Below are 15879 nucleotides of genomic sequence, written 5' to 3'. Positions count from 1 at the left end.
TGTCTTGGGGTCATCAAAAGCTTCAGTAACCAAGGCTTTGCAAACATTATATACCTGGGGGTCCCAATACTTCAGAGGTCCCTTGGTGATGGAACAGCATGAGCGCGCCCTGCACACCTCATGGCCGTAGAAGCTCTTGCTCCGTATGTTGCAGAAGACACTGCTACATTTAGGGTGGTCCTCCTGTAAAGAGAGGAAAATAAAATGAGTATAAGGTAGTTCATCTCGCTGGATAAATTTTACAAATATTATAATTTTTTTTCTTTTTTACTTTTGCATATAGCTCAGGATAGATAAGCTAGAAAAGAAATAGGAAAGACACATACATGTGTTTCCTGCCCAGCCAATTGCTGTGACCTCCCTCAAAATTAAAACCAAGGGTTAGCCTTTTTTAGGAAGCCCATTGGAAAAGTTCTACCCTGTAAGGATAGGTAAGTGTAACTTCATACTAGTTTCCAGAAGGTTTAAGATTGAGGGTCATTTGTAACTGATCATCTATCAGTGTATAGAAAGAACTTTCTTTCTTTATATTGTATGGTCTCAACAATGGGCTGCACATGGCTATACAGAGTATGTTGGAAATTTTGGCTACTGTATAATATATACTATAGTTTTCTGTTTGCAGTATGATCTATACTGCAAATATACTAGCTACTGTATAGTCATATACAGTACTGTAGTTCTAGCCGGCATGTTGCCGGCAAGGCTAGCACAAGGGCAGAGTTCAGTCGGCGCATTGCCGCCTGTGATGGTGGCCGGCAGCTCACAGGCTGCCGGCAGGTCGCCGTCTGTCAGCACACTAGGCCAGCCGGCCATCTGTAATTATAGTGGCTACTATATTGATGGTGGTCGGCAGCCCTCCGGCTGTCGGCGCACTAGTCCAGCCGGCGACTTGCCAGTCACAGTAGTGGCTGGCAGTCTGAATTCGGCCGGCTCTTTGCCGGCTAAGTCAGTTGTGCCGGTGACTCTTGGGCTGCCGGCGCACAAGTCTAGCCAGCACATTGCCAGCTAGGCTAGTGGCCAGCAGCTGCCGGTTAGGTTAGTACCCCGCGGCACTAGCCGATAGAGAGAGAGAAACCATGGAGTGAAGGATGATGTAAGAGCTCTGCCTTACTGCCTTCAGTCTTCCACCCATCAACAACTATTGCCGGTCTCTGCCGGCCACAGGTTTGTGAATGGCAGTCCAAGAGAGGACTAAAGAATACTCTACAGTAAAGGGATCTTCTGCCGGCAGCCGGCACAGCTATCCCGGAGTTTTGCGTCCATAAGGGAAAGCTGAGCGACTAAGCTAATAACAGACAGAAGCCCGAGCCGGCCCCACAACCTGCCAGCAAGCGGCACAATTGTAGGACAACGGCCAGAGGTTTGCGATGGCTAGGCCATCACTAAAGGACAGAGTGGGAAGGGCAAGGGTCCTGTATGAAGCGTTGAAGGAGCCGGCAGGGTTGTCGGTCTTACCACACCTTAGAGAAACTTTGTTCCAGTATTGAAGCCATCCTAGGTGGCAGGAGAATTCTATTCTCCAGCCTAGGGTCAGCCAATACAGTAAAGGGGCCGGCAGCACTCTAGCCGCCACCCCTAAACAAGAGAGGAACAGAGTTCCAGTGCCGGCATCACCTAGGTGGCAGAAGAATGTATTCTTCAGCCTAGGGTCTGCCAGCACAAGAATAGTCAACTAGACCACAGGGAGAAGGTAGCAATATCATAAAGCCTTTAGGTGTGGTCTAGGGAGGTCTAGCCTCCTATGCTGGCAGCTTAGTCTGGAAGGGGAATAACTATTCACCCTGCCGGCCAGCTGACGGCACAAGACTAATTACTCTGAGGTTCTGACCGAAATCCAAAAACCTGCATCTGCGATTACAGGGAAGGGACAGAAAAACCTAGCCTAGTCCTGCCGGAATTACAACTCGAGGAACGACTGACTAGGGTTATAGCCTAAGGCTAAACTCAGAGGGAAGGAGGGATTACCCTTAAATCTCCACTGGAGACAAGTATCGTTTTATATAATAATTCTAGAAGATCTCCGCCTGAATTAATAAAACGATACACAGGAGTAACCGGAGAATATGTATGAAAGTATACTAAAGCCCCTAGGCTAATAGCCTAGTGGCAGCGAGAATCGACTACCTAAATCACCGAAACTTTCTCTCGTATACTATCTTTGAAGAGGAAAATATTATGCAATCAATATATCTTACATGTATAAATTGCCTAAAAAGCATCATTTAATTTATAACACTAGGAAAGTCTATCATATCGTGCATGAAAGTAAACCGAAACGCCTAGGCTAGGAAGGCTAGCGTAAACAAGGTTCGGTTACCTAAATCGCCGAAACCAAAACGAATACTATCGGCTTAATATAAAGAATTCCTAGCAATTAAGACTAAATAGCTAACATTCTTTAATGCTCTTTACACCGGGAAAGTCGTTCTGGCTAACTAAATAACTCATGCGTTACGAACAACAGCGCTCATGACGCCTCCGGCTCGGGCAACAGCTCTTCCATAAATTAATTTAACTTAAATTTTCATAAAAAGGCAAGAGCTTACATTTATACAATGTAAAGATCAAATACTCAACTTTCCAGAGGCAGAAGAGGCTGGAGATTGCATGATAAATCCAATAAATCCAAAATAGCGAGAGAGCACCAGGAAAATCAATGAGCGATATCGCTACAGAAAAAGAAATAAAGATGGCCGCGATTATAGCACCATCTAGATACTCAAACAGTAACGGAGGAGCGATACCTTATTAACCCTTTTATCCCCAGGCTATTTGGAACTTTCCAACCCTTAACCCACAGGGGTTATTTTTCTTCCAAGCACATTTTGCAGAATATTTTTTTTAAATTGCTCTAACAGCCTTAATTTTCATCATAGAGAGGTCGGGTTGGTCTCATTCCCTTGGAAAATGCCTGAAGTTTTTCAAAGAATTATCAAAAATATGCAAAAAAAAAATGTAAATAGCAGTTTTTTGCAAGGACGTACCGGTACATCCATGGGGGTAAAGGGATGAGTTTTGTGAAACGTACCAGTACGTCCTTTGGGGGTAAAAGGGTTAACGGCTCCCCTTCGTGTTTTGCTACTTTTCCCCCTCAAAGCGTAAACGCTATTCGGGGTGAAGATAGCTATGTGGCGTGTCAAATATACGTCCTCTGATATGTGATATTCCTAGAAGGAAAATTTAGGGATATTTGCGCCAGGAGTTAGAATTCTGGAGACCTTAAGGTAATATTCTATGGGAATATCACTGTAGTCAAATATACCCTAGGAAGCTACTTAAAGGAAACTTCCATCAAGACGACATGGCCTGAGCCCAAAAATCTCCCATGTATAAATTGCCTAAATAGCTTCATTTAAATCTAATAACACTAGAAATGTCTATTATATCATGCATGAAAGTAAACTGAAACGCCTAGGCTAGGAAGCCTAGCGTAAGTAAGATTCGTTTACCTAAATCGCCAAAACTATTACGTATACTATTGGCAATATATAATTAACTCCTAGCAATGAAGACTAAATAGCTATCTTTATTTATGCTATTTATGCCGGGAAAGTCGTTCTGGCTAACTAAATAACTCATGCGTTACGAACGACAGCGCCCATGATGCCTCCGGTTCAGGCAACAGCTCTTCCACAAAATTTAACTTAATTTGACTTAATTTCACTGTGAGGCAAGAGCTGAAATTTATACAATGTAAATACTCAACTTTCCAAAGTAAGAAGAGGCTGAAGATTGCATGATAAATCCAAAATAATCCAAAGTAACGAGAGAACAACCGGGAAAATCACCGAGCGAGATCGCTAAAGATAAAGGAATAAATATGGCGGCGACGATGGCACCATCTAGATACTCAAATAGTAACGGAGGAAGGGTACCTTGATAATGGCTCCCCTTCTATTTTTGCCACTTTCCCCCTCGAAGCGAAAACGCTATTCAGGGTGAAGATTGCTATGTGTCGTATCAAGATATACGTCCCCTGATATTATGCAATATCCTTAAAGGAGTTAGAATTCTGGAGACCTTAAGGTAAATTCTCTGGGAACATCACTGTAGTCAAATATACCCTAGGAAGCTACTTAAAGGAACCTTCCATCCGGATGACATGGCCTGACACCAAATATATATATATATATATATATATATATACATATATATATATATATATATATATATATACATATATATATATATATATATATATATATAGTGTATACACACACATATGTATGTATAGATGTGCGTATAGGTATATATATATATATATATATATATATATACATACATACACACACACACACATATATATATATATATATATAGTATGTATGTATGTATATATAATATATATATATATATATATATATATATATGTATATATATATATATATATATATATATACATATGTATATATAAATATATATATATATATATATATATATATATACATATACACAGTCATACCACTCTTCGCAAAAGACTCTGCTTATGAAATTTTCAAGCTGTGAAATGAGATGCCAATATTTTTATGACTCACTTTATGAAAAAAATGTTTCATTTTAAGAAAAGAGATTTGCCCTCCAGGCCGAGAATAAAATAGTCACCCATCTCAAAGAATTGAAGAAAATTGGTTCAGACAACAGAAAATGTAGCTGTAGTCTATGAAATGGGTAACTATAATAGTACAGTACATATGGAACTGTATATTTAGTATATATACAGTATTGTACTGTATGTATTGTATTATTTTCCATTTATTATTACATTATGTTGTAATAACTACTTAATTTGCAGGTATTAACAGTTAGTTTAGGTATATTGAAGGGTTCAAATGTATTTGGCTGTACAGTATTTCAGTGTGGTTATACTGTAGCTTTATTGTGAGATTTAATGGGACGTTATGTGGGGTTTGGAACAAATTAGGCCTTTTGCATGTGAAATGAGACTCATAACACAAAAAAAATCACTTCACGAAAGCCACTCCAGAACGAATTAATTTTGTGTTGTGAGGTACAGTATTACTGTATTTCCAGAAAACTATTCTCGGGGATCCCTGTGAGAACATAGTCTGCTTTGGTACTTGAGTGTGTCACGCCCATAATGCGAAATTGGACTTCAGCATGCTAGAACTAGGCGAATGCCTCTGTACTAATGAAGGGCGGTAGTTTCAGGGGTGTGGCGTTGATAGTAGAGACAGTGTTGGAGGGTGGTATCATCAAACAGTAAGTAACAGCAGTGAGGGAAAAGGAGGGAGGGAACTAGACATTATGGTGTTCACCAATGTGCTAGGCGCTAGTTAAGTGACAACCGAGAGGCAAGGTGAATGCGGTTACCAAGTTTATACAAGTTGGTTTACTAACAGTGTAGGGAAAAGCGAGTGATAAGATAACAATCAAAACTGTTACAGTGTACGAGCGTATATGAAACACGTGTAGTACACTCACTAAGTGCAAGATAACGTTGGAGGTGTTTAACAAGAAATGACTTGAGGAATGTGACTGGATGACAACGATCCATGTATGGAGGATGAAGGAATTGATTCTTGGAAGAATGCAGTTTCCTAGAATGTTCTGTCGTGTAACTGACCAACATCAGTTACCTGACCAGGCCGTAACAGTTGTAGTTGCTTCACCTCCTTGAGAGGAGACTAAGAAAATGTATAAAAGCTAGTCATTTCACCTTTCCTTGAGACTTATGCCGAATATCTTACCTGTAATGAGATGCATACTAGTTATATGCGGGAGCTGGGAGAGTTAAATTACTCAGTTGCCACTTTAAAGGTTTAAAAGTTGCTCATGAATGGCAGAGACAAGGGACAGTGACATTGCCCTAGCAATCAGGACAATGCCCTAAAGACTGACCATATATTATATGATCAGCGCCCAAGCCTCCTCTCCACCAAAGCTAGAACCAGGGAGGGCCAGGCAGAGGCTGCTGATGACTCAGCAGATAGACTTATAGGCTCCCCCAAACCCCCAACCTGGAGGTATTACGGGCAACGTCCTTAAAGTACAGCTAGGCAAAGGTAGTCTGAAACCTCTCAGACACTACATTCTATTCAAAATACAGCATACCATTAGTTATTCCAGGTTTCTCAGAGGACTATTTCCATAGTTCTTCCTCAAGATTGAAGAGGTCCACACAGACCTTAGGATCTTCAGTCATCAAAAGGCGAACGCAACGCCCAACCTTCCCATCCTCCATAATCACAATCTACATGACAGATTCTGAAAGTATCAGTTAGCAGGATAGTATCATCATTCAAATGAGAAGAGAGAATGCAGTCTCAAGAACTATGGCAAAAGGCTTTCCCAAGCGAACATCTACTTTGTCATATCCTTCCCCAAGGGAAATGCATGACAAAGAGATGTCAACGAAAGGACACAACCTCACCAGGAACAAATCAACATTGTCATCATCAGTCTGTATAGTCCGAGGCAAATTTCAAGAAAGTGGCAAAGGACTACTCCCCTCACACTGGGAAGCTAATATTTCTGCACTTCCTGAGGAATGCTCAGAGAGCGAGCCGACGTCTTCTCCCCACCTAAAAGTATTTCTCACGGATCAAGCCCAATAAAAATCTGCAGGACACAGCAAGTTGAATTTCCCAAGAAATAAGAAAAAGCTATAAAACTTCTTCATCATCAACTGTAAAGAATCCTTCTCAAGTCTTTTGTTATTCTTCTTCGAGAGATGTTCCCACCAAAGAGGCCACAAACATCGCTCATCACAGGGAGACAACTACAAATAGTCATGTACCCTACAAAGCGAAATGAGGTGGGGATCAATGGCAGGCTTAGATATAAACCTGCCACACCACTTTCCGTCCTCCATCATCATCATCATCACTTTCCTACCTTAACAGAGCACAATCTCATTTCCTAAGTTTCCGTCAGCAAACATGCAAACACACTTTGTAAATATAAAAATTATTAATAGCCAGAATTATGGAAGCAGCAGAGTACTTTATGTCTATACTGCTTGCAGCCAAAGTAAAAAGTATTCATCTTTCTGACTGAAAAGTAAACGAGGCTTCACATACTACTAGTAAGTAGTGATAACTACCTTGTTAACATCAGTAAACATGCATACACAGTTCATAAAGATAAAAATTATCAATAGCCAGAATTATAGAAGCAGCAGAGTACTTAATGTCCATACTGCTTACAGCCAAAGTCAAAAGTGTTCATCTTTCTAACTGAGAGGGGAATGAAGCTTTCACATACCACCAGTTTAACGGACGTACAACTTCTACTGAAGCCATGCATCTATTAAAAGAAAGAAGGTCTACTTTGCAAAGGAACAAGTCACACTTAAAACTTTAATACAACCAAACCAAACACATGAATTAATCCTTACCTACGACTACCAATAGGTTCTGGGAGGTCAGCTGCCACCCTTACTATTCTCGGTGAGGGTTCACCTTCCATGGTGTTTTCTGAAAAGCAATACAGTACATTTTAAATCCATTGTACAGCATATCCTAATATGAATTAAAATTTTCTGATAAAGTTGTTTTAAAATACTACAGTACATGTATATACAAGTCACAATTCTACAGTCCCTTATGAAACTAGCACCTACAGTGTATTACATTACTGTAGAGATGATATTAAAGATGATATTTGAGATGGTCTAGACATATGATGAGAAAGGATGCAGAACAGTTGATCAAAAAAGCAATAAATAAGGAAATGGCACAAGAAAAAAAAAAAGACCAACTCAGTACTTTATTAAGGTCAATGAAATTGTGGGAAAATATGAAAGAGAAGACCCAGTTACAGAAAGGTCACAAGAAAAAAGTACCTCAACTTTGAAATGGAGTTTTTATGATAAAACAAAATTTTATGAATACTTACCTGGCAGTTATATATATATATATATAGCTTAGTCTCTGACGTCCGGCAGAATTTTTCAAAAATCGCGGCAACCGCCGTGTGGTGGTTGTGCGGTTAGGTGGTTAACAACCCTTACAGGGTGGTACTTGGAATCATTCCCGTTTTCTGTTCCTCAGATCATCTTTGCCCGACCTGTCTCCTGAGGGGAGGTGGGTGGGCCTTAAAATATATATATAACTGCCAGGTAAGTACAGTATTCATAAAACTTTGTTTTATTATAAAAACTCCATTTCTATGAATAGGACTTACCTGGCAGTTATATATATACAGTATATAGCTGATTCACACATTTGGAGGAGGGTGACAGACAGTTACCATCGTTGGGAAAACAACAATAAGTTGTAGGAGAAAAAACAAACCTTGATTCCTTACCTGCTAAGGTAGCCGACTTCGAAGGTTCCTGCCTCTCGAGTTGCTTTCCCTTAGGAGTGTTTGCCAGGAGTGGACCTGTCATGCTGAAAACAACTCAATCGAGTCTGTCAAATGGGGTGAGACCAACAACTTGACTAGATTTCAGAATTACCTATGCCCCTTTTAAAAACTGCAACCTTACTCAAACTAACCACCTAACCTTGCAGAATAAATATAAACTATCTAGCTAGACTGAGGGTACTGTACCACAAGTCAAAGTCCTCAGACAACTGTAAAAACCCCGACCCAAACACAGGTATACAAAAGTTAAGGTTGAGGGGAGGTAGTAACTCCTTTGCCTAATACAGAAGTCAAAGCTACGTATGGGCCCAAGGTGTAACACTTTTCATAATCCACTCTTACCTCTCTGAGGTAATGAGAGGCGAACACAGAGTTGCTTCCATAATCTGTCTAACTGACATATTCTTACAATATGCCAGCGAAGTAGCAATAGCTCTCACTTCGTGAGCCTTTACTGTACTTTTAAAAGACCGAAGTGCTCCTCCTCACACAAGAGATGAGCTTCTCTTATAGTTTCCCTCAGGAAGAATGACAATGCATTCTTTGAAAGGGGCTTTTGCGGAACTTTCACTGAGCACCATAAGGAATTAGATGCACCTCTAACATTCTTAGTGTGAGATAAATACGCTCTGAGAGCTCTAACTGGACAGAGGAGCCTCTCCTGCTCTTGACCCACTAGATTAGTGAGGTTAGGAACCTCAAAAGTCCTCGGCCAGGGTTTTGATGGATTCTCGTTCTTGGCGAGGAAGGCAATCCTCAACGCACATACTGCTCCATTCTGGTTGAAGCCCACTTGTTTCTCAATAGCGTGAACCTCACTGATCCTTTTAGCTGTGGCCAGAGCCATCAGAAAAAGGGTTTTCTTCGTGACATCTCTAAGAGACGCTTGTGAGATGGGTTCGAACTTCTTGGTGCATAGGAACTTCAGCACCACATCCAGATTCCAAGCAGGGGGGCCTTAACGGAGCCTGCTTCGGTGTCTCAAAAGACTTCACGAGATCTTACAAGTCTTTATTCTCAGACAAATCTAAACCTCTGTGTCTACAGACAGCTGAGAGCATACTCCTATACCCTTTAATCGTGGATACGGCCAGCTTAGCATCCTGTCTGAGGGACAAAAAAATCCGCTATTTGGCCCACAGAGGTAGTGGTTGAGGAAACCTTGTGCCGCCTACACCAAGCTCTAAAGGTTTCCCACTTAGATTGGTAGACTCTTTGCGAAGAGACCCTCCTCGCTCTAGCGATAGCTCTTACAGCTTGCGCCGAAAAACCTCTCGCTCTGACAGGCTTCTCGATAGTCTGAAGGCAGTCAGATGATACCTCTCGAAGTGGAGCTGTTTGAGAAGCTTTGGACTTGGAGGAAGGCTTCTTGGAAAGTCCATCAACATGTCCACCATTTCCGTGAACCATTCTCTTGTTGGCCAGAATGGAGCTACTAGGATCATTCTTCCTGATTCGAGGAGAGCGAATTTCCTGACGACCAGATTGATGATCTTGAACAGGGGGAATGCATATGTGTCCATCCCCGTCCAATCCATCAAGAAGACGTCTACTGCTATTGCCTCCTCGTCCGGGACTAGAGAGCAATAGTTGGGGATCCTCTTGTTTTGGTTGGAGGCGAAAAGGTCTAGTAAAGGTCTCCCCCATAACTTCCAGACTCTGACAGACCTGTTGGTCGAGGGTCCATTCCGTGGGAAGAACTTGGCCCTTCCTGCTGAGCATGTCTGCTCTTACATTCTTCTGGCCCTGCACGAATCTTGTCAGTTCTAATTTGTTTTCCTTTAACCACAGAAGGAGCTCCTTCTCTGTTTCAAACAGAGACAGAGAGTGAGTTCCCCCTTGCTTTCTGATGTAAGCTAGAGTCGTGGTGTTGTCCGAGTTGATCTCCACTATCCTCCCTGACACTGAGTCTTTGAAGGCCTTCAGTCCTAATAGAATGGCCATCAACTCTTTCCTGTTGATTTGCCATCCGGTCTGATTCTTTTCCCAAGAGCCTGAGACCTCCTTGCTTCCTAGTGTTGCTCCTCATCCTGACTCCGAAGCGTTTGAGAACAACGCTAGGTCTGGGTTATTCCTGTACAGGATTGATTGATTTAAAGTTTTCAGGAATCCTGACATCTAAGGTCATTGATGCCGGTAACATTTAATTTATGTATACAAAAATAAAAAATAAAATAAAATAAAAAATAAAGGAGTATTCAATTAAAATCATAAAAGTTGAATGTCATAAAAGTTAAATAGTTTTCAGAAGACCTGCTTCTGAAATAAATCTAAAAATGCCACTTGCATAGTAGGACACATCATTTCCAAGAATCTTGGCAAGGATGAACCTGCCACCCTCACCTCGAGCCTCAAACAAATATCTATTCCTTAAGTTGTTATAATTGGGGCATTCGGTCAACAAATGCCTCACTGTTAGAGGTACTAAACAGTCGTCACAATACGGTTGGTGTTGGCCACCACTGTGGCGTTGTCGCACATCAGTGCCACGGTGTTTCCCCGGAGCCTCTGAACGAACTCTAGGCACGCCCTTTGCACTGCCATCATTTCCAGTACGTTGATGTGCAGGTTCTTCTCTTCGGCTACCCACCTTCCTCTCACTGCACTGTCGAGGAGATGACCACCCAACCCTCCTTGGATGCGTCCGTGAACAGGAGCATCTCCGGAGGGTCGGCTGCGAAGGGCATCCCCTTGAGAGTGTTCGATCTGTCGTGCCAACACTCGAGGACCTCCTTCGTCTCCAGGGACATCGGGACCACCTTGTGCGGGGAGTCTCTCTGGTTCCAGGCCTCCTTCAGGTTCCATTATACTCCCCTGAGTTTGAGTCTCCCCTGTGAGACTAGCTTCTCTAATGACACGAGGTGGCCTATCAGCCTCTGCCAGTCCCTGGCTCTCCTGGGCTGATCCGACAGGAAGGGCCATAGGATCTGGTCCAAGTTGTCCAGTCTCTCCGCGGAAGGGAAGGCTGTCGCAACCGGGAGTCCAGGACCATCCTGAGGTAGGTCATCCTGCTGGAGGGTATCAGTTGGGACTTCTCCAGATTGATGGTGATACCCAGGACATTGCAAAACTGCAGGAACTTTGCGCCTTGCTCCCTCAGTACTTCCCCTGATGATGAAAGCAACAACCAGTCGTCCAGGTACCGAATCAGGCGGATACCCTGTTCGTGTGCCCAGGCTGAGACTGTTGCGAAGACCCTCGTGAAGACCTGAGGGGCTGTGGACAGATTGAAGCAGAGGGTCTTGAACTGCAACGTTTGGGTACCCCATTTTACCCTTAGGTACTTCCTGCTAGAGGGGTGGACAGGGATCTGGAAATATGCGTCCTTGAGGTCTATGGACATCATGAAGTCTCCTTCCCTTAAGGCCCCTAGGACCAACTTCGGAGTGTCCATCTTGAAGTCGGTCTTGCACACGAACCTGTTGAGGGCTGAGAGGTCTATGACTGGTCTCCAGCCCCCTGTCACTTTCTCCACCAGGAAGAGTCTGCTGTAGAACCCTGGACCTGGGTTCTTGACTGGCTCCATTGCCCCTTTCGCCAACATCGCAGAGACCTCTTCTTGTAGGGCCATCCTTCTCAAGGGGTCTTTCGGTGCCAACCATTCCGCCAGCAGATCTGGTATCAGAGGTGGGGGGTCCACCAGGAAGGGCAACCTGTACCCTTCTTTCAGGACTGCCACGGTCAACGGGTCCGATCCGTGGTCTCGCCATGCTTGCCAAGAATGTTTGAGGCAATCCCCCACCTGAGGCTTCGGCAGGAGTAGGGGGCCTCTCTCCATATCTCCTTCGAGAGGCGCGGCCCGACCGACCTCTTCTGGCGGCCGAATAGGAAGGCCTGAAGGCTGACTGCGCAGCCGACATTCCTCTATGGGAGGGCTGCGAAGGTTGCTGCCAGGATGTAGTAGGGGCGTCTCTCCTGGGCTGGTTAGGTGAGGTGCGAGGGGGGAGAAGGACGTCGGAGGGTGTCCTTCTATGGGCGGGTCTTCTCGCTGGAGGGGGTCTGGGTTCTCCCGCATCCTTTAGTTTCCTAACCCTCTCCACAGTCTCTTCCACCTCCTTGAAGGGGAACGCTGAGTCGTCCCACAGTGGAAGGCTCCTCAGGGACCTCGCTTCTCTGTCAGGGAGCCGCCTTACTAGTTTGCAGAGCACAGTGTCCCTTTTCCTCAGTATCCAGTTGGCGACCTGTGCTATGGATTGATAGGAAAGGAACTTCAGGGCCTTACCTCCCGAGCTAATCAGCTCCTTCAGCAAGGCCTGATTCTCCGGAATTGTGAGGTCGTGCGAGGACTGGAACCCTACCAGCGTGAAGGGCCACCAATCCAGCCACGATGACACGTGAACCAGCTCCTCCATCATGGAAGTCTCCGCCGGGGAGAAACAAACCGGGGCAGTGGTAGCCCTCTCCTCTGCTGCTCCTTGTCCCAAGATGGCGACTGCTGGTTCCACCGCACAGGGCCCCGCGCGGTGTCCTTCAGGGAGGTAGAACCGGCTCTCTGTCTTCAGGCCCTGGAGAAGTCTAGAGACGCTCTGGCTCTTGGGGGCTTCCGCATGGTTGGCCATGATCTTGTTAACGTGCGCCAAACCCAGCTTCACATCCTTAGCCAAAGGGAGGGCTAGCGAGGGCCTCTGCTGTACAGGCGCATCCACCAGCCTGCTGAGGCTCGAGAGCCAGACTTTGTCAGTAGAGGCTCAGATTTGTCCAGCCTATGGTGATGCCTGATGAGGCTTATCACCCTCCTGTATGCTGAAACTTCCGCTGACGAACCTTCTGCCCCGTCCTCTACATTTTCCGTTGGGCGCTCCAGTTCTCGTGACAGAGGACCTCCGACGGGGGGAGCCGTACGTGGAGGAGGCATCTTCCTGGAGTGGTCCAGTCTCCTCGCTTCAGGAAGTAGGACGGGCATCGCCGCTGGAACGGAGGCCTCCGTCCTGGATTTATCCCTTCTTCCGGCGGACCAGGGGTCTGTGGGCTTGCCCGTCGAGGAAAGGGGTTTCTCTCGCTCCGGACGATGCATCGTAGATCTTGAGGCCGGGACGCGGCTGCCAGATTGAAGGGGCGACTCTCTCCGCTGGGCTGATGAAGTCGGAACCTTCGCGGACTTATGCCTGTCCCTTGGCGCCTGATGAGATGAGTCCCTCCGTCGGTCATACTTTCTGCTGGAGACACAACCTACCGGTGAGCGGGACCTAGGGAGCCATCCCGAGGTGCCCGGGACTGCTGCAGCCCCCAAGAGTTGTCTACGGGGGATGGAGACCAGCACCCATTCTTCCTCCGGCGAAACGCTTCTCCTAAACTTCCTCCTGGGGGATCTCGAATGCCTACTCATGTGGCGGGATCTTGAACGGGAACGTGAGCGAGATCGCCTCCTGCGGGACCTATCTCGCCGTCTCCTATGGTCTCTCGGGGCTCCATCTTCCGATGAGTAGGAGTAGGCCTCGACCGAGGAGCCCAAAGACCTGTAGGACCTCGCTGAAGGGCCTGAGTCACGCCTCGTTGCTGGTGGTTCCACATGGTGTTCGGTTGGCGACGAAGGCTCCAGGAAGACGGCCGGGAACGTAACCGAAGGCGTTGGAGGGGAGCGGGGGAGCTCCTCGTTGGGGAACCAGGTCTCAAACTCCTCTTCCATCCTCAGGGGAGATCTGAAGGGCATCTTCGGAGGCGCACACACGAGGGTGTCTGACGGCGGAGAGTCCTCCTTCTCGTCGGCACCCTCGGCTGCTGACGCACCTGAAAAACCTGCCCAAGAGGCAGGAGAAGAGACTGCAGCAGTTTTACACCACATAGAACCGTCCGACGAGACGGGACCTGCTTTCACCAGGGCTCCGTCCCCCGAACACACACCCGCCCCTCCCTCAGGCCCCCAACTTGCCTGGATCGAAGACACAATCCCACTGTCAGGTAAATCAGACTCCTAGGGAAGGACCACAGGCCGCTTCCCCGCAACAGACTTACCTTGACCCCTACACTGGGTAGGGGAAGACGGCAGAGAGACTCTGTACGACGGGACGCCGGGCGAAGCGAGAGGCGAAGAGACGTTGGGCTTCCTAGGAGAACCTCGAGAGGCCTTCTTCTTCTTGGTGCCGTATCGCACCCACTGCACCTCGTTCCCGGACTCGCACTCCGGACACGTGGCTATAGGGGAACACACACTGCCCCTACATGAAGAACACAAGGAGTGCGGGTCAACTTCGGGCTTAGAGAGGAAATCGCCACACGATTTGCCGGGCATAGGCCCAGGGGAACGACGGAGATGCTCCATAACGCACTAGTAAGACACCGCGAGACACAGGATTACAGAGGGAAAAGGATAGGGAAGAACACAAAGGGACCACGTGGGGATCGCGTGAAACACAAAGGGGTCGGGGACACAAAGGGTCGCATTGGGTTAAGAGAGAGCGTCGGGATGTTAACTGCAACGCGACCAAAAACTTACTGGAGATCGAGACCTGAGCAAGCATGCTCTCTGACCCCGGGTCGTCTCTGAGCACGTACTGTATCACTCCGCCAGAGATTACCCCGCATAGAAAACGGGAGTAGGGTAAACTACACAAAATTCTGGTCGGATGGGAGGAAATCCCAGATACTCCTAAGAAAGTAGTTTGAGGTAAGTACTTCGTGTTGAAACAAACCAAATTATCCAACGATGTTGCCTAGAGCGGCAGGGAAGATATGAGGAATCATAGAATGGTTCCAAGGTACCTCGCTATGTCGCACAGGTGGTACACCTGGCTATCCAATCAGCGATTGGCGCGAGTTTTGAATTTTCTGCCGTGACGTCAGGGACGTAAGCTATATATATAACTACCAAGTAAGTCTTATGTTTAAAAATACTGAAATACTAGAGATTATCATTAAACACAAAGCCAAAAGGAAATTAAAGACAACTAGGGAAACTCTTAATACTAAAACTAATAATGCAATAGACAGAAAATTGAGTACAGTAGTTCTTTCAGAGGAGGAACAGCAATAAATTTTGGGAAGATTAACCGAAATTATGCTTTCACTAATTAATGAATCAATTACAGCAACTGTATATATTCTATATATCATATAGATACCCAAAATGTTAATCATATAACTATACTTACAGTCACTAACACAGGTAAATTATCCATTTTGCTTGTTTATATGACGACAACTTCAAAATTCAGAAACAAAATAAAAATTAATAAAAACACTGTTGTCAATAAGATATCTAAGATTTTAGTGCAGTAATCATGGACGAATAAGATACTGTAACTAGTCTGGATGCAAACACAAAACCTACTCCCACAACATTCCAGTTTACTGTGGTTTTTCAGTAGTATTAAAAAGAGCTCTCATTGAATCAACAAGATGACTAAGCATGTTACAAAACGTGAGATGCTGAGCATTGGGGAGATCACGCTTTACTAATCCTAAACATGAAAAGAACAATATCCTAATGCCTTTACAAAGAACTGAATAACATTTGTCATAGTAAGAGTTGGCAAAAAGAAACCGAGATTAAACCTTTCACATGGCTTTCATTCAGATTTCGTAATAATGAATAAACCATAGAGAAATTAA

General features: G+C 45.1%; 1 protein-coding gene across 4 annotated transcripts in view; it reads right to left on the bottom strand.

Annotated features, from left to right (window-relative positions):
* The window catches only part of LOC137624350 (equilibrative nucleoside transporter 1-like), a 788303-nt gene that overhangs the window by 187727 nt on the left and 584697 nt on the right, over positions 1 to 15879 (bottom strand). For 3 of the 4 annotated variants that reach the window (XM_068355039.1, XM_068355041.1, XM_068355037.1), the window contains exon 2: positions 7361 to 7439. In XM_068355039.1, the coding sequence (XP_068211140.1) occupies positions 7361 to 7431 (71 nt within the window). In that variant the 5' untranslated portion in view covers positions 7432 to 7439. Of the gene's footprint in view, positions 1 to 7360; positions 7440 to 15419; positions 15535 to 15879 lie in introns of those variants that run through there. The other variant, XM_068355040.1, reaches the window with a different exon arrangement.

Source organism: Palaemon carinicauda, chromosome 31, assembly GCF_036898095.1.
Source record: "Palaemon carinicauda isolate YSFRI2023 chromosome 31, ASM3689809v2, whole genome shotgun sequence".
Classification (NCBI taxonomy): domain Eukaryota; kingdom Metazoa; phylum Arthropoda; class Malacostraca; order Decapoda; family Palaemonidae; genus Palaemon; species Palaemon carinicauda.
The sequence above is the reverse complement of the archived record's forward strand: the minus strand, read 5'-3'. Positions and strand labels throughout refer to the sequence as shown.